Genomic DNA, 21,229 nt, shown 5'->3' on the forward strand with positions numbered 1-21,229 from the left:
ATATTTTTGCCTTTCTATTGGATTGTTAGTCTGTTCTTTTTTGTTTGTTTGTTGTTTATTTGTTAGACAGGGTATCATTATGTAGACCAGGATGGTCTTGAACATATGATCCTCCTGCCTCAGCCTGCCTAGTGCTAGAATTAGAGGGTGTACCATCATGCCTGGCTTTCCTCGACTGTTCTTGATGTTTAGAAGCTCTTTATTAGCCCTTTATGGTTTGGTGAAACAGTTCCTAAGGCATTTGGGTGACCAAGATGGATAGACTCATCAGGAGTTGGTATGGTGAGAGAGAGACAGCCTTAGGATGGAGGTCTGTATACTTGTAGAGCAGACAGCAGCTGTTGTGCCTATGAGGGTGGGGCTTCTGGAAAGGCTTCCCTCAGAGACAGTGTCATTTACCTCTGGTCTGAAGCATAATAGTTTTTCAGCTGATGGAAAGAGGAGCTGAACATTCATGGTCAGGGGAGGGCTTCTTTAAAAGAACGGGCGAAGGGCAGCTGGGCTAGGAAGGAAAGGAGGATGGGGAGAAGCTGCAACCCACATTAGACTTACCTCCTGGGTAGGTCTGTCACTGAGTGTGGGTTCTTGGAGAGGATGGTTATTGGGACCTCCAGGGATCTTTAAACACTGCCCCCTTAGGTTCCTGCCTACTTGATTCTGATTTCTCAGGAGGACTGGGATAAGGAGGGATGAGAGCAGAGGCTAGTGTTTCTCAAGTCTGTCTGCCAGGTAGTTCTAGTGGTGTCTGAGTTGAGAGGCACTGGGTGAGAGAGTATGGCAGCAGGAAAGATGAGAGTCTGGAAGAAGTCTGATTCTTAAACTTATGTAAGTGGGTCTTCATGAGAACTGCTTGTTCCCAGGCAGGTTGGGAGAGTCCTACATTCTAACAGGTGCCTGTGAAGCCAATTCAGGTGGTCTGGGGTATACTTTTGATCTTGTTTTTCTTGTGTATAGTGTTGGAGATAGAACCCAGAGGTCTGTCTCCACCAAGCAATTTGCTTTAATCATTCAACTATATCCCTAGCCCTTGGGTCACACTTTGAGAGAAACTGAGGCATAGAGACAGTAATTTAAACTGAACATGGGTGTATGCTTAGAATCCTAGTATTTGGGAGGTGGAGGCAGCAGGGAATTCAAGGCAACAGCTTCAGTTGCATAGTGATTTGAGGCTAGTCTGAGTTATATGAATTCATATCTCAAAAAAAGACGCAAGGAAAAAAAGAGAGAGTGGGGGAGGGAGGGAGAGAAGGAGAAGAGGGATTGGTTGAGATTGATCAAAGGTTTAGCTCTAACTGGGCATCTGAACTCAGGAAGAGAGACAGAATCAGTGGTACTTGGTAGCCGCTTAGAAGTGGGGCTGCTTCTTTTATTTAAAAAAAATTAAAAATTATTACCATTTATTGTGTATGTGTGTGCGTGTGCGTGTGTTGTGGAGGGTGGAGGGTGTGCCACAGCACATATGTGGAGGTCAGAGACAACTTGTGAGAGTCAGTTTTCTTCTTGTACCTTCTCAGTCCTAGAGATTGAACTCAGGTTGTCAAGCTTAGCTGCAAGTGCCTTCATCTGCTGAACTTTCTCACTGGCTCTGATACTTTTAGCTTTGGTGCCATTGATTCTAAACACAGGAAATGCAGGGATAAGAGTGAGTGACATGGCATAGGTCAGTGAAGAGAATGGCTTGAGATGAAGTCTATTTCGTGTGTTGTGGCTTGTACCCTGGTGACACCAACATTCAGTACTAGGTAGAGTGGACTGTGACCTTTATTTGGCAGAAATGCACCCAATTGCTCATTTATTTCAGGGCCTTGGTGTGGCTGCTGTAGCACTAGGCATTGTCTCTGTTCAAGTCAGAAATGAGGGAGTGTTGAAGCTACTTGTGTTCCCTGTGTCAGAGACAAGCGAGCCATCTTCCTATACCAACTCTATGTCTTTGACCAGGACTGAGGAAGTGCTAGTGAGCATTGTGGTGATGCTCCTTGCAACATCACTGCACTACTGAGATCTTGTTAGCAGTGCCAGGAGAGAATCTGCTTGGCTGTGCTGTGAACCGCAGATGGACAGGCCCCTGAACAGCTCTTGGGGATTTGGATGTTACCTCTTTTGGTTCCTTTCTGATTCAGTCCTTCCTCACATTAGGAATGAGACATCTCTCCTGCTCTTCATGTAAACTTTTATGGTATAGGGGGTTTGAGAACATGGGTCACTTTTAATATTGGTGCTGTTGAAGAGAAACCAGGGCATTGGTATTTGAAATTAATTTTCTTTGGTAAGAAAATAAAGCTGTTGACACTTTTCCCAAGTTGGTATTTTAGAGGTCTTTAGGGGAAAAAAAATCTGTGTAGTGTTCCTTTTGTTACACTCACAGTGCCACATGTGGGGTCCTGGCTCTGTGGAGTTGAGAATTCTCCAGGATGGTGGATGCCCAGGTATATTTTAGTCTACACTCTCTTGCCATGAGACACTCAGTGTAGAACATTGTGTGTCCCTAGTTGTGCATCTCCTTAGTGTCCTGGTAGACTGTGATGAGAACAGGTAAAGGCCGAGTGCGCATAGCTCTGAAGCACGTGAATTTGCATATGGTGTTGGAGCAGGGGAAGGAGTTTACCTGTATCCACTTGATCTACATCAGGACATTGTGGCTGTGCACATTTGCACAGGTATGTGTGTGGTTGGGTATGTGGAAGCCAGGGGACAATTTTGAATGTTGTACTTTAGGCATCCCACCTTGTTTTTTGATAGGACTGGAGGTTTCACAGATTAGGCTAATTTGACTGGTCAGTGAGCCCTGGCGACCTGCTGACCTCTGCTTTCCCCAATGTTTTGATTACAAATGTAATTACAAAATTTACAATTTTATTTTCGTCAGCTCTGTGGATTGAACTTGGGTCCTTCTGTTGTGCTGTAAGCACTTTACTGACTAGACATTCTCTCCATATACCCTCTTCTCTTCTTCCTCTGCCTGATTCATATTTAATTTTTTTTTTTTTTTTTGAGACAGGGTTTCCCTGTGTAGCTTTGTGCCTTTCCTGGAACTCACTTGGTAGCCCAGGCTGGCCTTGAACTCACAGAGATCCACCTGCCTCTGCCTCCCGAGTGCTGGGATTACAGGCACGCGCCACCACCACCCGGCCATATTTAATTTTTAATTATGTATATATGCTGTGGGATAATGTTTTTGTACACTGGTTCAATAAGATGCTGCTTGGCCATTAGCTCAGGCTTACTTACTACTGCCCAACTTTTATATTTAAACTCAGCCCATTTCTGTTAATCTGTATGTTGCCATGTGTTCTGTGGCTTTACCTGTGCCATTAGATGCTGTCCCCTGGATGGCGGGCTGGCATCTCCTGACTCAGCCTTCTTTCCAGAATTCTTGTCTGTTTATCCTGCCTATACTTCCACAGTTGGATGCCAGTATACCTCTTTGCTCTGTGGCTTGAGCTGCTATCTGAGCTATTGTCTGCTCTGTGTTTGAAAAGGGGAGACAGGAAAGAGAATATACTCACATGTGCCAGGACCCTGTCTGTGGCTGTCCCTGACTCTCACTGGCTCTGTGGTTGAAAAGGTCTGCCAGACCAGCAGCATTTCCTTTGGTGCCTCTTGCAGCCTTCCATTGCAAAGCTCAGCACATAGTTTCAGGGTGCAGTTTTCTTGACCACTTTTAAAAGTTAACTGGTTTGGACTGAGTGTTTAAAAATAATCCTGTAGCATGAATGAGGAGACAAAATATAGTTTCTGAGAAAGCTTCAAAGAAATACCAGTTTTTATCTTTCTCCATCCTTTTCCGCTGCAGCCCACTAGGGTCTTCTTCTGAGCATGCTTGTCCTATAAATAGAACAGCAGGTCTCTTTCGGCAGCCCAAGCTTGCAGGCTGTGGTCTACTTTCTGAAAGATATTTGTCTGTCTGTGTGTATGGGTGGTGGTGGGGATTGTGCTTTAATTTTGCTTTCCCTCTTTTATATGAGATAATAGCAGCATATTTGAAAAAAAAATACTCTTATCTGTCCTTTAAGGATAATTTGAAACTTTTTTGGGTTCAGCATATTGGTTTTGTTGCATTATTTATTTTAAAATTTGCACATAGGAAAGAAGTGGAAGCAGTTTCTTCCCTTTCAAAGGTAGGAAACTGAGTTGGGCTGAGGAGGTATCTTTACAGGTGAGCCCTTTAAGGTCTACAGGAAAGGTTCTCTCTTTGTGCTCTAGGCATCCATGGACTGGTGGTGTTATGTACAGATGTTTCTAACAATAGTGCCATCCATGCGAACTTGGATCTGTAAAGGGTGCTCAAAATCAAAGTTGGTTACAGCTCTTCCATACTGCAGATTGGCTTGTGCCCTGATCTTAGGTCCTTTTGGTCATCCTCTGTCATAGTCCAGGGCCTGCGTGTGAGTGACTAGCTGGATGTGAAGTTTCTTCTTGGATTGTGCCTCGTGTTATTTTCCCTTGGTACTCTTTAACTGCCTGAGAGATAGGGTGAGTGACTGCTTCAGAAGTGAGAGGCGCAGGCAGCGGACACGACAACGCGAGGAAGTGTGCTGCTCATCAACAGTTCCCTAGTTTGGTCTCAAGAGGGCAGCTGATGTAGCACCAGGTAGGCACCAGAGCAGAGTCTATTGCAGTGAGCCTGTGGGTAAATGTGGGCACATGCATCACACCCAGCTCAGAAGATGCCTCAGGAAGGTAGCTTGTCAGGAGGAGACGAGGAAATCTCAGGCACCATGTGCCTGTGTGCTGCTGGACTGTGGAACCTGAACTTGGCTTTGTGTGTTTAGAGGGTGAGGGAACTGAGGTTTGGTTTAATATTCTCTGTCCCTCTACCTCTCTCACCTATGATAAACAGACTTGTTTACATAAATGTGCTGTCTTTGTATTTTGGCACGTTTGGATAACCCGAGGTTTCTGTGTCTTGTTTACTGTGGTTTTATGTTAGGAAGTTTTTAAGTATCCTCAAATGTCTAGGTGCTTCATACATACACTGTTTTAAAAGTTGCCTAAAGGGCAAACCTGCATGGGGTTGCTCAGCTGTTTGTTATAGTATAAGGAAAGTACTGAATGTGGAGTAGTGTTCTTGTTCTCTGGGATACTATTTATTATTATTATCTTTTCTTTGTGGTGTTGGGAATGGAATCCGGGGCTTTGAGTGTGCTAGACAGACATTCTATATGGAGCTATACCCAGCCTGTTTATTAGTGTTGACTGTATTAGTGACTGAGTGGCTCAGGGCATCTGGCTGTTCCTTGAGCATTTGATTTCTAAGTGGTATGTAGGGCTCAGTGTCCACTAGGAGCCACCTATATGGGGCAAATGAAGGAAGACAGCTCTGATTTACTGTTAACTGAGCAGGGGAAGTTCTCTGGGGAGAAAGGAATATTTCCTGCATTATAATACAGGCTTGTCTGTATCACAGGGAGGCTGAATGTCAGATGCTTGTACTGACCTCAGAACCATGCAGAGGGCTGAGCAGAACACAGGCCTGGAGCCACACTGAAACCCAGAGCAGTGAACGTGGACAGTTTTGGCAACAGAATCCTGAGAAATGGCAAGAGGCCAGAGAATATGAAGGCAGGGCCAAGAATAGCTGAAAAATACCAAATGCTAAAGCTGGAGAATGTGCTGGTCCTGTGTCCCAGTTGTCCCCAGCTGTTACTTCCTGGAGTCCTTGAACCTCAGTTTCCCCTTTGCTAATCTGCTGGGCATAGCTAGGACAGACCTTGGGTCTCTAACACAGGTACTCTGTGGTCCCTTAGAGAAATGGTATGCCCCTTGCCCCCCACCTTGCATCACAGTGCTTTAGCCTGCGTAGAGGTCAAGGTCTGTGAGAGAGTGAGAACAGTTCTTCTGGTAGGCTGCCCAGCCCTTTAGAGGCACACTTTGCTCATCAGTCATGATAGGGTGTTTCAGGGTGATGGGCACTTCAGAATGCAAGCTCACAGTGTACTTCTGTGCTTTCAGACCATCCTCAAAGAGGGCATGCTGACCAAACAGAACAACTCGTTCCAACGATCCAAAAGGAGGTACTTTAAGCTTCGAGGACGAACACTGTACTATGCTAAAACTGCCAAGGTAAGGCACTGTGAGAGGGTCAAATTCAAGAGCCACCACTTAGGGACTGAGTTCTCATGCACAGGACAAATACTTGCAAATCAGTTATTTCTAGCTGAGTTTGTTTGTTTGTTTTATTTGTTTGTTCTTTTATTTGTTTTATTTTATTTTATTTGCCTTGGATGTGCTAGGCAGATTCTACCACTGAACTACAGTCCCATCTTATCTGGCTTGTAATACTAGGTGTCAGGTTTTATTTGTCACTAAACATGCTTTGCTTCTTGTAAAAATTATTTTCATTTTCTTCTTCCCTAAAAATGGAAAAATGGTCACAGAACTAACTATATTTCAGTTAGTTAGTTTCCTTCAGAAAGATGGGAACCACAGGCTCATGGATCTCTTGTGGGCTTAGAGTTCCTCTTGTCATTGGGCATCTTAGTGTGTGAACAGAAATATGCAGCTCTTTATCTCTAAGCATCCCAGCAGCTGTCCCTGGGTGGTAAGGTTCCCAACTATGTTAAGACTTAAAGCCAGACTCCCCAGGCAGGTGCTGTCAGAGGAGCAGCTGGGCTGCTGCTGCTCTGGTTCAGGTCCAGTGAATGCTGTCAGACTTCAAACCCCAGTGTGCAGGCTGGCAGTCCTAACACCTGTGCTTTTGTCTCAGTGTTGGTGGCAGTTCTGTTACTTGGGCATTAAGAAAAATCTGGAATCATTTTGCAAAGCATCCCTAGGGAGTTAGTTTGCTGAAATTAGAAATGGAACAAGGCAACATGTTTAGAAAGGGTTCTGACCACAGCCATGGTTATTTTGGTCCTGTTGGTGGGGGTGGGGAAGGTTTTCTTAGTTGCTAGTCTCTTTTCCAGGGGTTCCATATAGAGACATCTTTGAACAGAGGGAACAGTAAGGTAAACAGGAGGAGGGGGCTGTGGCTTGGACCTTAGTAGGGAGAGGAGAGGAATACAGGGCATCCCTAGATCTGGCGGGGCCTCACTAGGCCTAAATCCCTGTGTTCCATTCCCCGATTTCCTTGTGGCTGGGTTCCTCTTATTAGGGCCTGTCTCTTCCCCCTACAGTGTTTGTTTTAGTTGGAACTTTTCTCCTAAATGTGCTCGAACTTTTCTCCTAAATGTGCTCGCTGGAGAAATCCAAACCAGAAAGATCCTCTGAGTCTGGACCCTGACTGGCTGTCTCACATTTAAAAGGGAAGCACTGGTATTATTGGTATTATTTGCTACAAAGAACAAGTGTAGAGAGAAATACCAGCATTGCTATTGTAATGTACCCATTGATGAACTCTTTAGATGGAAAGTCACAAGCTACCTGTGATCCGTGCGCTTTGGGAGAGACAGGCAGGCAGGTGGTCGCAGTAATTTCATATGGGGGACTGATCAGAAGTTAAGGTTTCAAGGAACCTGGGCTTGTGGGGGGGGATAGGGAGAGTAGCACCACCAGTGCTTGGAATACGCATGCCCTGGCTTGCCTGAGACCCTCTGTTTGTATCTCTCTCCAGTCGATCATATTTGACGAGGTAGACCTGACTGACGCCAGCGTGGCAGAATCTAGCACCAAAAATGTCAACAACAGTTTCACGGTAAGATTCTAGGTCACACACACACCCTTCTCCAAGGTTTCTCATTGGAGCGTGGCATGAAGTAGTTCAGACTTTCTCATTCCTTTCCTGATTGGAGGGATTCCTGGGAAATGTTGAATTTCAGTATGAAGGCAGTACTGTGGCTGTGGCTGTAGAATAACAGAACTTGATAATGTAAGCACAAAGCAAGAAAATCTAAATGAGATGTTTTTAAAGTGTTGCTGCTTATTTATTAACACTTTTTGTTCAGAAGCTTGTTTATTTATTTGTTTATTTGATTTCTGAGGCAGGGTTTCCTCTATGTAGTCCTGGCTTCCCTGGAACCAGCTGTATAGACCAAGCTGACCTTGAACTCACAGAGATATGCCTATCTCCTCCCAAGTGCTAGGATTAAAGGTGTATAAAGAGGCATGCCAGCACACTTGGCTTATTTTTGTGATAATTTGGGAAAGCCAGAAAAGCTTATGTTAAGACAATTGAAAGTGACCACAATTCACCCATCTCACAACATAGAATATTCTTTTTTTTTTTTTTTTTTTTTTGCTTTTCGAGACAGGTTTCTCTGTGTAGCTTTGCGCCTTTCCTGGAACTTACTTGGTAGTCCAGGCTGGCCTCGAACTCACAGAGATCCACCTGGCTCTGCCTTCCTAGTGCTGGGATTAAAGGCATGCGCCACCACTGCCTGGCGAATATTAATATTTTGATACACTTTTTTAAATGTATTTGTCCAAATTTGTAACAATTATATAGTACTTTTTTTTTTTTTGTTTTGGCAAAAGTTCTAAGATCTCAGAGTCAGCCAACCACTCGATCTGGTGTCATATTGGTTCAGGCTTTTTCTGCATCTGTCTTGAAATCAGGCTGGTAAATTTCTTTTATGTGTTTTTTTCTCTTGAAAACTTTTGGTGACTCTTTCCCTTCATGCTTAATCTAAATATTCACATTATTTATATAGTGCTTTCTGTTAAGACTTTATACAATCATGGGCTGACTTTAACAGTATCAGGGGTTGCTCAGCTGGTGGCACTGGAACCTTTGTTTGTTTTTGTTTTTTGTTTTTTTCAGACAAGGTTTCTCTGTGTAGCCCTGGCTGTCCTGAACTCACTCTGTAGCCCAGGCTGGACTCTAACTCAGAGATCCGCCTGCCTCTGCCTCCTGAGTGCTGGGATTAAAGGCCTGCGCCACTGCCACCCAGCTAAAAATGTTTTATTTTTAATTACATGCATATAAGTGCAGGTGCTGTAAGAGGCCAGAGGCATTAGATTCTCCCTAGAACTGGAGATCCAGGTAGTTGTGAGCTGCCTGATGTGGGTTGGGTGCTGAGGGCTGAATGGTCCTATGCAAAGCAGTACATTTAACCATCCTTTTGCTCATTTCCCTTTTAAAATTTCTGTTTGTTTGCCTGCCTATGTGTCTATCAATCTGTCTATCATCTGTCTGTCTATCATCTATCTGTCTGTCATCTATGTATATATGTGTGTGTATGTGTCTGTCTGTCTTACCTGTCTGAGATAAGGTCTGTCTATCTATATCATCTCAGATAAGGTCTTGCTATGTAGCCTAAACTAGCTCATAACTGGTGATCCTTCAGCTGTAGCTTCCGAGTGCTGAAATGATAGTTATGACTCACCATACCTGGCTGGGTTTCTAGTTTTATTTATTTAAAGATATCTTTAAAAATTAAAAAAACTCAGTGTGTGTGTGTGTGTGTGTGTGTGTGTGTGTGCATGTGCATTTGAAATGGCATGTATGTGGTGGTCAGAAGACAATTTTGAGGAGTTAGCTCTCTCCTTCCATTGTGGATTCTGAGGATAGCATTTAGTTGGTCAGACTTGGTGGAACTTGACTTTACCTGCTGAGCCATCTCATTGGCCCTGACTTTTCAAGGTTGCAAAGTCCCTGGTGGGTTTTTGTTTTTGTGTTTTTTAAATTTACTCAGTGCATTTATTTTAGAGTCTGTGTTGGAAAACTCAGGTATCTGGTAATTTTGTGTATCTTTTCTGTTTAGTTTTTTTCTCTTGGCTCTTATCCTTTGGCCTTTCCTGCTGCAGTGTCAGGTAATTTTGGTTGACATTGTATAGTAGAAGTTGACAGGATGAGTTTAGGCTCTGGCTCTTTCTTTGAAAGGATTTGTTCTTATGACCCCCAAAGGCAGAAAGGAAGCAGCAGGTCTGCTGAAGTCCAGGCTGAGGTAGAGGCAGTTTGAGGATTGTCTTAGTTACTGTTCTTTTGCTGTGAAGAGACACTATAACCAAGACAACTCTTGAAAGAAAGCATTTAATTGGGGGCTTGCTTACAGTTTCAAAGGTTCTCTTAGCTAGGGTTTCTGTTGCTGTGAAGAGTCACTATGACCACAGCAATTTTTTTTTTTTTTTTTTTTTTTTTTTTATGGTTTTTCGAGACAGGGTTTCTCTGTGTAGCTTTGCGCCTTTCCTGGAACTCGCTTTGTAGACCAGGTTGGCCTCGAACTCACAGAGATCTGCCTGCCTCTGCCTCCTGAGTGCTGGGATTCAAGGTGTGTGGCACCAGCGCCCGGCTGACCACAGCAATTCTTATAAGGAAAACATTTAATTGAGGTAGCAGCTTACGGTTTTAGATGTTCAGTCCATTATCATCATAGTGGGACCTGGCAACATGCAGGCAGACATGGTGCTGGAGACATAGCTGAGAGTTCTACATTTTGCAGGCAACAGGAGTGGTCTGTCTCATTGGGCAGTATCTTGAGCATAGGAGACCTCAAAGCCTGCCCCCACAGTGACACCCTTCCTCCTACAAGGCCACACCCACTCCAACAAAGCCACACCTCCTAATAGTCTACTCTCTTTGGGGGCCATTTTATTTCAAACCACCATAGAGTCTTAGTGCATTCTCATTGTGGTGGGAAGCATGTCAGTACACATAGTACTGGAACAGTAGCTGAGAGCTATATCCTGATCCACAAGCTGAGAGAGGGAGAGAGACAGACAGAGACAGAGAGAGGTACATGACACAGAGGGAGAAAGACAGACAGAGACAGAGAGAGAAACATGACACAGAGAGAGAGACAGAGACAGAGCAATGCTGAGCCTTGTAGCTAGAGCCTTTTCTCTGTCCCGATTGATCCTGCAGCAGCTTATAAAATAGTCACTCAGAGGCTTAATATTAATTACAGACTGTTTGGCCCTATGGCTCAGGCTTATTACTAACTAGTTCTTACATTTTAAATTAACCCATTTCTACTAATCTGTATATTGCCATGTGTCTCATGGCTTTGCCTGTGTTCTGTTACATCTTGCTTCTCTGGCTTCTCCCAGCATCTCCTCCGACTCTGCCTTTCTTCTCCTTGTATCTTTGTTTGGATTTCCTGCCTGTCTTGCCATAGACCAAGGCAGCCTCTTTATTTGTTTATTTTTATTTTATTTTATTTTTGAGACAGGGTTTACAGGCTCACTTTGTAAACCAGGCTGTCCTCAAACTCAGAGATCCACCTGCCTCTGCCTTCCGAGTGCTGGGATTAAAGGCGTGCACCACTACCACCCAGCTGGCAGCCTCTTTATTAACAAAGGGTAGAACATATGTTCACAGCATACAGAAAGACCATCCCACAGCAGAGTGTGGCATGGGCTTTTGAAACATTAAAGCCCACCCCCAGTGACACCCTCCCTACATCAAGGCACACCTCCTCCCAGTAAGACCACACCTCCTAACCCTTTCAAACAGTTGACTCCCTGGTGACCAAGCATTCAGATATATGGGTCTGTGGGGGGTCTTTCTTGTTCATGCCATCACAAGGATGTTTTACTTTTTCTCCTTGCTAGTTTTCACTTGTGATTCACTGGTATCTTCATGCATGAGTCATTTCATGGGTTTCTGTGTGTAACATACCAGCTCTGACCAACTTCTTGGCCTCTCTCGATCCTACTTAGAAGTCAGTATTGGTCACTGTTTTAATTTTCCCCATGTCTTTATCATTCCATTGTGTTTATAAGCATCTGTTATTTAAGATTACTCTTTGTAAATAGGAGAAATTGGAATGGCAGTGTTGTTGTTAATCTATTGTAACTTAGTTGCTCAAGTCTTCTTGTGACTTTGTTTCTATCTGCTTGGTCATAGACTTTGTCTTGTTCTTTGGGAACTTTGCTTGGTCATTATTGGTTCAATAGGTGATCTTTCAGAGCTTCCCTGGGCCACATATTTGAGGGCCAAAGTTCAACAGGCAGGGAGAGGAGTTCTTTTTTATTAAACTTGCATCCTTGTGGAGAATTGGGAAAATAAAACCTGAGTGAGTCCCCAGAGGAACCTGAGAATCTGCCTTTGACTGTTTCCTTCCAGATGAAGGGTCTAGTTAGCAGGTTATGTTTCTCTCCTTCATTTTCTTCTTCTCCTTCTCCCTGTGTTGCTTTCCCTACTCTTTCTTTAACAAGAGATTATTCATTTATTTATGTATATGGGTGTTTATATGTATACCATGTGGGTTCTTGGTTCCCATGGTGGCCAGAAGAGGGCACTGGCTCCCCTAGAACTGGAATTAAAGATGGTTGTGGGTGCTGGGAACAGAACTTGGGTCCACTTCAAGAGCAGCAAGTGTTCTTAACCACTGAGCCATGTCTCTAGCCTCTCTTCTTCGCTTTCTGAGTCAGTCTCATGTAGCTCATGCTGACCTCAAACTTGCTCTATAGATGAGGATGACCTTGAAGTTCTAGTCTTCTTGCTCCTCTACCTCCCAGTTGTTGGTATTACAGCCTTGTATCTCCACAACCCGTCTCTTCTGTTTTTTTAATCTGTGAAAACACAGAACCTCATTGTAAGGCAACACAGAGATTTTTGTCAGTTTGAAACAATAAAACATAGTGTTTAAAACCTAGACTATGGAAGTGGGAGGAAGTCCTGTCTCAGCCTTACTAGCTGATGACCTTGAGTGAGTCATGTGGCTCTGAACATCAGGTTCTTCATCCAAGGAATGAAGCCTTTGGGGTTGCTAGGAACTCCAAATTACTGAGTGCATTGAAGGTTTGGTAAAATGGTTAGTGTTAGTGTCGGGATGCTAGGTACCCACTGAGTAGGCAGTGGTGAAGCAAGAACACTAAATTAATTGAGTATATCATTTGGCTCCTAACTGGAGCTTCTTCTACTTTGGTATCATTACATTTCTGAAATATCAGTTTTTATATTTGCTGAGTAACATGTAACTGAACATAATTGCTATAGCTTATTCTCAATTTTACCAGGCCTAAGGCCATATAGCCATATCATTTGAACCTTTAGGTCATAGAAGCAATGTCAGTTGGGTTGAACCTTAAAGAGGAAAGACAAGTTTTACTAAAATGTTCCTGAAATAGAGAATCTTTGGAAAGAATCGTGCTCTGCTCATTTTAAGAAGTGTATAATCTCTGAGTGGCTCCTTGATTCTTTCTTGTTGTAGCTGAAGGGGCTGTCCTCCTGTCCCTCGTCTTCGCATGCCCTAATGTGTCCTAGCATGATCTTGCTCCAGCCACTGCTTTCAGCAAGTGCCATATGCACAGGTGCCTGCTGGTCTTGTGTCTAGAGGGCCCCCCCCCCCTTTACCATCTGGAGACCCAGTCCTTTTCTTGGGGATCATGTGAAGCTACCCATGTGGACTCTTCCTTCCTATGCTATGCTTAGGAAGCTGTCCTCTGCTTCTTCAGAGTAGTAGTCCCAAGCCTGGTTGTGCTGGAGCTTCTTTGGAACTCAAAAGTTCCTGACACTACCTTTAGGGACTCTGAAGCTAACTCACAAATGATACTTCAAGGTTGCCTAAGATTTGGAGGTACAGCCAGGTTTAGGACCTCTCTCTAGTATACTTTATTCCACTCATGTAAGGTTGAATCATCACTTAGTAATTGATGTCCTTGGTAACACTATTTTAGGATGTCTCAAGTTTGAGGCCAAGAGAGGCTTAGGGTCCTAGCACTTCACCTCTGGGCTGACTGCCTCTAAGTGCAGGTACTCAGAGGTCCTGCTGCTCCTTTGTCCAACATGGGCATGAGGATGTGGGGCTGCTTCTTTCTTGGATCCTTTCTTGTAGACTTAGGGTCCTCATGTTTGGATAGGCAGTTTTGAGGTAGGCAGGACCAGCCCTGGTTCTCTCTGTGTCTGTGCACAGAAGCAAATTCAAAAGCTTGTTTATCTATGGAGAATGTGGGATTCATTTGACAGCAAAGAAGGCTTATTACCAGATTTCTAAAATGAAACAAATAATTGGAAACCATGTTAATTTTAGAAAAACTTGATTTTACTTTTTTTCAATAGTCTTATATTGTAACAAACTCTGTATTGGAAACCTGAAAAGAATATTGGGTGAATAAACGTTCCCTCTGTTCTGAAAGATGTCTCATATAAGGTATGAAAGAACTAGCTATAGAATCAATAGTAAGCAGGCTAGGAGAAAGCCCAAACACAGCCAGGCACTCTGTGTGTGTGTGTGTGTGTGTGTGTGTGTGTGTGTGTGTGTGTGCGCGCGTGTGTGCGCGCGCGCATGCATGCATGCATGCATGCGTGCACACATGCTGAATGTGGGTCCTTTCTGCAGGGAGAGAGATGTAGGAAGAGTCAGTGAGTATCTTAGTTAGGGTTTCTATTGCTGTGAAGAGACATCATGACCACGGCAATACTTATAAGTATTGGGGGATTTATTAAGGCAACTCCACGTAGTTAAAGAGGTTTATTTTGGGGTAACTTACAGCTAGTAAGGGGGTTGGTTACAGGATCTGAGAGAGGTGAAGTGCAGTCTGGTGGTGTTCTGTGGAGAACTCCGCTTGGTCTGCCATCCAGCATCCAGGATCACCAGGAACGAAGAGAACTGGCACATCCGAATTTCCGGTCTTAAGGGCTTTCGGTCTCATCCCTGCCTCAGGGGCAGGTCATATGTAGGCGTGACAGTTACCAGAAGCCTCACTGGGGGTAGTACTTCCAGGTCAAAGCTGGAACAGCTACCCACTACATATAAGTAAAACATTTCATTGTAGGCTAGCTTACAGTTCAGAGATTTAGTCCATTATCATCATGGTGCTGGAAAAGGAGTTGAGAGTTCTACATCCAGATCAACAGGCAGCAGGAAATGACTGTCACACACTAGACCTGGCTTGAGCATTGAGACCTCAGAGCCCACCTCCTATTGACACACCTCCTCCAACAAAGCCACGCCTCCTAATAGTGCCACTCCCTGTGAGCTTATAGGGGGCATTTTCTACCAAACCACCGCAGGTAGGGAAGAGGAGCCTGGGAGCATTTGTTCACTCTGGAAATGATAGTTGTGTCTCTTAGGTACTAGGTTCTATGAGTGGGTTAGTCATTCATTTTTCTTAAGGTGTTTAGATCAGAGTAATGATTTTAAAACAAGTTTAAAATAAAGGGAAACATGTCATTGCTGTAGCTCAGCAGCTTTGTTTTTTTCCCCATAGTTTTTCAAAGGGAAACATTGTTTTGCTTTATGATATTTACTGTATGATGTGTTATGTCATACAGGTGTCGTTCTGTATTCTGCTTTATTTACCAGTTTGTGATAAACATCTCCCTGTCATTAGCTTCTGTAACATATGCTATCTATAGTGGTAAGTCTTTTTTTGACCATGTCAGGTGTTATAGTTGGCCAGTTACTCCTTCTAGTACTAGTACTGAGGGCGTCTGACTAGTCATTTAAGTTATTGTTAGAAAGGTTCTCACATTAACATGTGTGGCAGTTAATGTGGCTTCCCCTTCTTCACACCACCCATCCTGTAGGCTGAGTAGAGACAGCTTCCTCCTGTGTCACCAGACTTCTAAGAGGAGCCCTTGGTAAAACTCTTACGTGATATCCTCAGAATATGGCTTGGTTTTCTGGTTGCTACCTCCACTACACCATGAGCCAGCACGTGGTCATAAGGCCACACTGTACAGCTGTTGTGGTAGAGACCTGGTGGGTATTAATATCATTGTGGTCATTTCTCTGAAGTAACCAGGTATAACAGAGTAACCCCACTATACACACCAAGGAGTCAGTTCTCACAGTGGGCTTAAGACTTTCTTAATAGGAAAATTAAGAAACTTCCAGGAAATACTGTGGGAGAAGTGAACAATACCCATAAATTTTATGAGATCTTCCTTATTTCGTTTTGAAGCATGGCCTCACTATGTAGCCCAGGCTAGCTTCGAACTTGTGATCTCCCTACCTCAGCCACTTGAGTGCTGAGATTACAAGTTAGGTGTCACAACATCCCATTTAAGATCTTCCTTGCTAGCTCTGTGCCCTAGGGCAAGAGTGTTTATCTTTTTAGGTTTTCTTATCTGTGAGATGGGAGAAATACTAGGATCCTTTCATGGGGTTGGGTTGGTTTAAAGCATACTCTGAACATTTGCTAACTTTCATTTCCATCACTACTCACCCTATACTGAGCAGGAAAGTAATAGGGTTAGTTTAACATGCTGACACTAAGCACTTAGTCTGATTTATTGGAATTCCAGAAGATTTCAAATGAGGCAGACTTTATAGATAGAGCCAAACAGTAGCACCTATGGTCAATGAGTGGATGTCGGGAAAGCAGTTCTCCTTAGGAGTTTTATGAATGTCAGGGTTCTCCCAAGGAGCAGAGCTGATGGAGGATGGTCACTGTAGAGGGTCTGTACACTTAGCTTATATGATCAGAAGTGAATTGTCTCACAGTGGTGGACTGCTGGAAAGCCCGTAAGGCTAGTAGCTGTGCAGTCCAAAAAGCTAGAGACCTCAGTAAGAGGGACCAGCAGTGGATGTAGCCCTAGTCTGAGACCTGGAAGGCCTGGAAGCCTGCTGGACAGTCACTGGCACAAGTCATCCCAGCTCTGAGGAGGAGGAAGAAGAGGAAGAGGAGGAGGAGGAGGAGGAGGAGGAGGAGGAGGAGGAGGAGGAGGAGGAGGCTCTCTGAGGTTTGCTAGCTTCTAACCTAGCTTAGAAAACATGAGGGTTGGGGATTTAGCTCAGTGGTAGAGCACTTGCCTAGCAAGTGCAAGGCCCTGGGTTCGGTCCTCAGCTCAAAAAAAAGGAAAACATGAACCACAGGTTCAGAGAGAGACCTGGCCTCAAAGGAACAGAAGAGTGATAGTCAAGGATGTACCACAGAACCTTTTCTAGTCTCTACTTGTGCACATGGTACATGTACGTCACACATGCATGTGCATACATTCACAAACAAACAAAGCACAAAGCCTAAAGAATCTGGAATCTGATCTCTACAGATATGATAGAAGAAAAAAACAACAACAAAAAACGCCGGGCGGTGGTGGCGCACGCCTGTAATCTCAGCACTTGGGAGGCAGAGGCAGGTGGATCTCTGTGAGTTCGAGGCTAGCCTGGTCTACAAATCGAGTTCCAGGAAAGGCGCAAAAGCTACAGAGAAACCCTGTCTTGAAAAACCAAAAAAAAAAAAAAAAAAAAAAAAAAAAAGGCATGCTTAGTAAGAGATAAGTAGGCTTGTACCTGGAGGCTGAGGCATTATGATTATAAATTTGAGACCAATCTGGGCTGTGTAAGTATACCTAGGAGATACCTTTGTTTAATTGCTGAGTGATAAAGGAGCTTTATAATGGATTGGAAGAATTGTTCAGTAGTTTTCTGTGTGTTTGGCCTTTAGGATTATGGGTGAGTGGTAGGTCCCTGGTGACCCTGAGTTTCTCATCTGTTCCCAGCAGATGTTAGCCTGTGGGTGATCAGGGCTGCTCTTTTGTGAGAAACTGACCTTTATCCAGATTTCAACATAGGTTTTCCTTCTCAGCTTGTTTAGATTTCTCTTATTTCCTGGGCAAATCCCCTAGCCAATCACTTTGGCTTGGAAAAAGGAAAAACTGTCCATACTTGGCAGATTTCCCCCTTAGGCAAGACTCCCTGGTTCCTGTGACTGTTGGCCTGGGCCTGAGGTAAGCAGAGCTGCATTTGAGGGTCCTTGGAATCATCTTGTGTGCCAAATATTGTTGTCCTACAGTCAGGAGCCCTTGCCTCTCCACTGGGAGTGGGCCCTTCTTTGTGCTCAGCTCAGGCTCCAGGGCTCCTAACCATGGCCCCATATGCCACCATACGTCAGCCGAGATATCAGGCACTTCTCAGCCACCTTCCCAGGTGCCTGCAGCTTTGCACTGGTATGGCCCTGCCCAGCACAGTGTTGGGCCTGAGGTTACCTGCTCTTGGCAATGGTTAAGGCCCACCTTGGTCAGTGGCAGGGGCTTGTGAGAACCATCAGAGGGACTTTTACTTAACATATTTCATGCGTGTTCTCCAAATCTAGAAGCCGGAAGAAGGCCAGGCCTTGTGCCAGGTTGGTGGCCATGTATTTACCAAGTGTGTGGCTTTGTTGGAGGCAGTACTCATGCCTGGGCCATAACTGGTTCAAAAGCCAGGCTTAGGCCGGTTCTTCTAGTCACTCTAGGCAGAGAGGACACAGATCTTCCTGGCAGCCAGTAGCTTGGTGAGCAGAGAGTGCGTTGTGGATATGGGGTGGATTGGAGTTTGGGTATGCTGTGTGGTTATGTTATCAGGAGGGTTGTCATGGGCAAAAATCTAAGCTGTTTACCAGATTGTTGTTGTGTGTACTTGTGTATGAAAATGTGTCTTTACTATTAATATTCACTTGTCTTTCTTTACAAATGGCAGAGAAAACAAAAGCAGACAGTTGAATAACTGTTGTTTGATTCTAGTCAAAACCCTTAATAGTTTTATGAAAGAATTTTTGATAAATGACAGGTGGAAAGGCCTTGGATCTGATTGAGTCTTTCTTAGAGTGCCTATGATATTAATAACTAGTTGTTTTACTAAGTGTTTTTTGATAAATGTGCCTATAGTATGATGGAGCCAAGTCCCGTCTGTATTGTTTTTGACCTTAGAAACATGTGTCATTATTTAGAAAATTAATGTGGAAAAAATCCTACCTATCTGTCCCAGACTGCCTAATATTTCAAAGTACAATGGTATGATTGCTTGTTAACAAGTTAATACAATTCTCAGCATTGTTTACTGACTTGTCTTTCCTCCCATCTGAAGAAAATGAAGTCTGTGAGTTCCATGTTTAGACAGCACTCTAGGAGCTGTTGGTGCTAGCTTTCAGAGAAATGTGAGGGCATCCTCCACACAACCTGCTGTATAAGGTGCCCTGTGCAGGGCTGCACCCAGGGCTAGGTCCAGCCCACTCCCGCCCTTATGGACTTTGCTTTAGAGGAGTTGGCACAGCTTTTTCTATGGGCTCATTGTTCATGGCCGCAAAGGTTATTAAGGGAGGACCAGGACAGTCCAACATTTGGAGGATAATTAGGGGTAGGGGTGGCTCTGCACCTTCTTTGACGTCTTCATCCAAACAAACAAACAAAAAGGCTGAAATAACATTGACCTTGGAGGTAGGGCCTTAGTGTCTGCCCTGTACCCAGCCCCACTGGCCTGTGTTTCAGGTATCAGGCGAGGGCACGTACAATCTGCTGCCAGCCTTTTGCTGCCTTCTGAGGGGGGAACTTTAGGGCCTGCTCTAGTCATGAAAAATCTAATTATACCCAAATGAGATTGGCTGGTTTTTGTATCCATAGCCAGCTTGCTGATTTGTCCTGGGCAATGCCAATTCACACAACTGGCTGTAGATGCCATAACACCATTACTTCTTTTTAGATCCCACTTTGATTTGCATACACTTCCTGGCTTGGATAATAAGCTATATGGTCACACTGGTCTTCAGAAAGGTTCATAATGTTCTTTAATGAATGCATCGGTGTGCTAGTGCATGCTAAGAGTAAAACATTTTTATAGCTTTAATTGATACAGAAATGCATCATTCAGTGCAGTATTTAAGGTGAGTGAATTTTCATGTACACTTGCTCTGGCACACGCATATTGAAACTTGTCATAATCAAGATAGTAAATATTTCTATCACTTCCAAAGTAAGTTTTTCTGTCTTTTAAAAATTATTAGGGGTTGGGAATTTAGCTCAGTGGTAGAGTGCTTGCCTAGCAAGCGCAAGGCCCTGGGTTCGGTCCTCAGCTCCAGGAAAAAAAAAAAAAAAAAGAGCTGGCAACCATATTAGGCTGGGCGTGGTGACGCATGCCTGTAATCCCAGCACTTGGGAGGCAGAGGCAGGTGGATCTCTGTGAGTTCGAGGCCAGCCTGGTCTACAGAGCTAGTCCAGGACAGGCTCCAAAGCTACAGAGAAACCCTGTCTCGAAAAACCAAAAAAAAATTAAAATCTATATTAAGGGCTGGAGAGATGGCTCAGCCGTTAAGAGCACTGGCTGTTCTTCCAGAGGTCCTGAGTTCAATTCCTAGGAACCACATGTGGCTCCCAACCATCTGTAATGAGATCTGGTGCCCTCTTCTGGCATTCAGGCAGAACACTGTATACATAATAAATAAATCTTAAAAAAAATTATTAAGCTGAGCATGATAGCATACGCTTTTAGTCCCAGCACTTGGGGCAGAGGCAGGTTAATCTCAGAGTTCAAGGAAAGCCTGGTCTATAAAGTGAGTTCCAGGACAGCCAGCACTACACAGAGAAACCTTGTTGGGGAAAAAAGAAAGTAAGCAAGCAAGCAAGCAAGCAAATAAATAAATAAATAAAATTTACTTAGGGGCAGGAGAGATGGCTTGGCTGTTAAAAGCACTGGCTGCTCCTAACAGAGTCTGGCTTGAGTTCAGGTTCCAGTACCAATAACGCAGCTTACAATTGCCTGCAACTCCAGCTCCAGGGGATCCAGTGCCTTCTGGAAAAAAAGGGCACTGCACTCATGTACACAAACTCCTACACAGGTATGCACATATACAAATGGGTATAAATAAAAATTAAGATAAAATTAAAACAATCTGCTGCTGTCTTCTGGAGAGGTTGTATTTACATATTTTCCAGCAGTCGATGCAAGGTCCTTCTAGTTGTCCATCTGATCAGAGTTGGTATCCTGATGCATATATAATGATGCCGTGTGTGTGTGTGTGTGTGTGTGTGTGTGTGTGTGTGTGTGTGTATGTGTGTTTTAAGTTTCCTGTCTTGTGTCATGTAGCCTGGTTTGTCCACAGACTTACTATGTAGATGAGGATAACCTTGAGACCTCTGATTCTTCTGTCTCTGTCTCTCGCAAGTGCTGGGATTACAGGTGTACACCACTGCATGGGGTTTACCAGGACCTCACTCATGCTAGGTAGCCCCTTTCCTAACCAACAACTTACATTCTAACCACAGCTCTTAATGTGCTTTTGTGCTTCTTACTTTATGAAGTATAGCTGGAATAATTTGTTTTTGTGTGAGATTAGATTATTTTCTTGATATATTCTGGATGTCTTTTGTTTGGTAGCCTTTTTGTGACTGTTCTCCACAGTCTGTCACCCAATTTTTCTTAATGGCATTTTTAGAATAAGTCTTTTGTGGAATTGAATTTGTCAACTTTTTAAAGTTCTGCATAAGAGATTTTTTTTTCACTAGAAGTTTTGTAGCCTTAGATTGTATACTTAGATCTGTACACAAATGATTTTATGTTTGTTGTGAGGTACAGACTTGATGATTTCTACATGGATGTTAGCTTTTCCCATGAAGCATTTATGAAAGAAACATTCCATTCTATTTAGTTATTTATGACTCCTTGGTCAAAAGTCCAGTGTCCTTGTATTTATGAGTTTATTTTCAGTT

General features: G+C 43.8%; 1 protein-coding gene across 2 annotated transcripts in view; it reads left to right on the forward strand.

The window, feature by feature from the left end:
• Dgkd (diacylglycerol kinase delta) overlaps positions 1-21,229 on the forward strand; it is a 97,812-nt gene that overhangs the window by 22,571 nt on the left and 54,012 nt on the right. For both annotated transcript variants that reach the window (XM_036173069.1, XM_036173070.1), the window contains exons 2-3: positions 5,953-6,063; positions 7,553-7,633. In XM_036173069.1, the coding sequence (XP_036028962.1) occupies positions 5,953-6,063; positions 7,553-7,633 (192 nt within the window). The remainder of the gene's footprint in view (positions 1-5,952; positions 6,064-7,552; positions 7,634-21,229) is intronic.

The sequence above is a fragment of the Onychomys torridus genome, chromosome 23 (genome assembly GCF_903995425.1).
Source record: "Onychomys torridus chromosome 23, mOncTor1.1, whole genome shotgun sequence".
Taxonomy (NCBI): domain Eukaryota; kingdom Metazoa; phylum Chordata; class Mammalia; order Rodentia; family Cricetidae; genus Onychomys; species Onychomys torridus.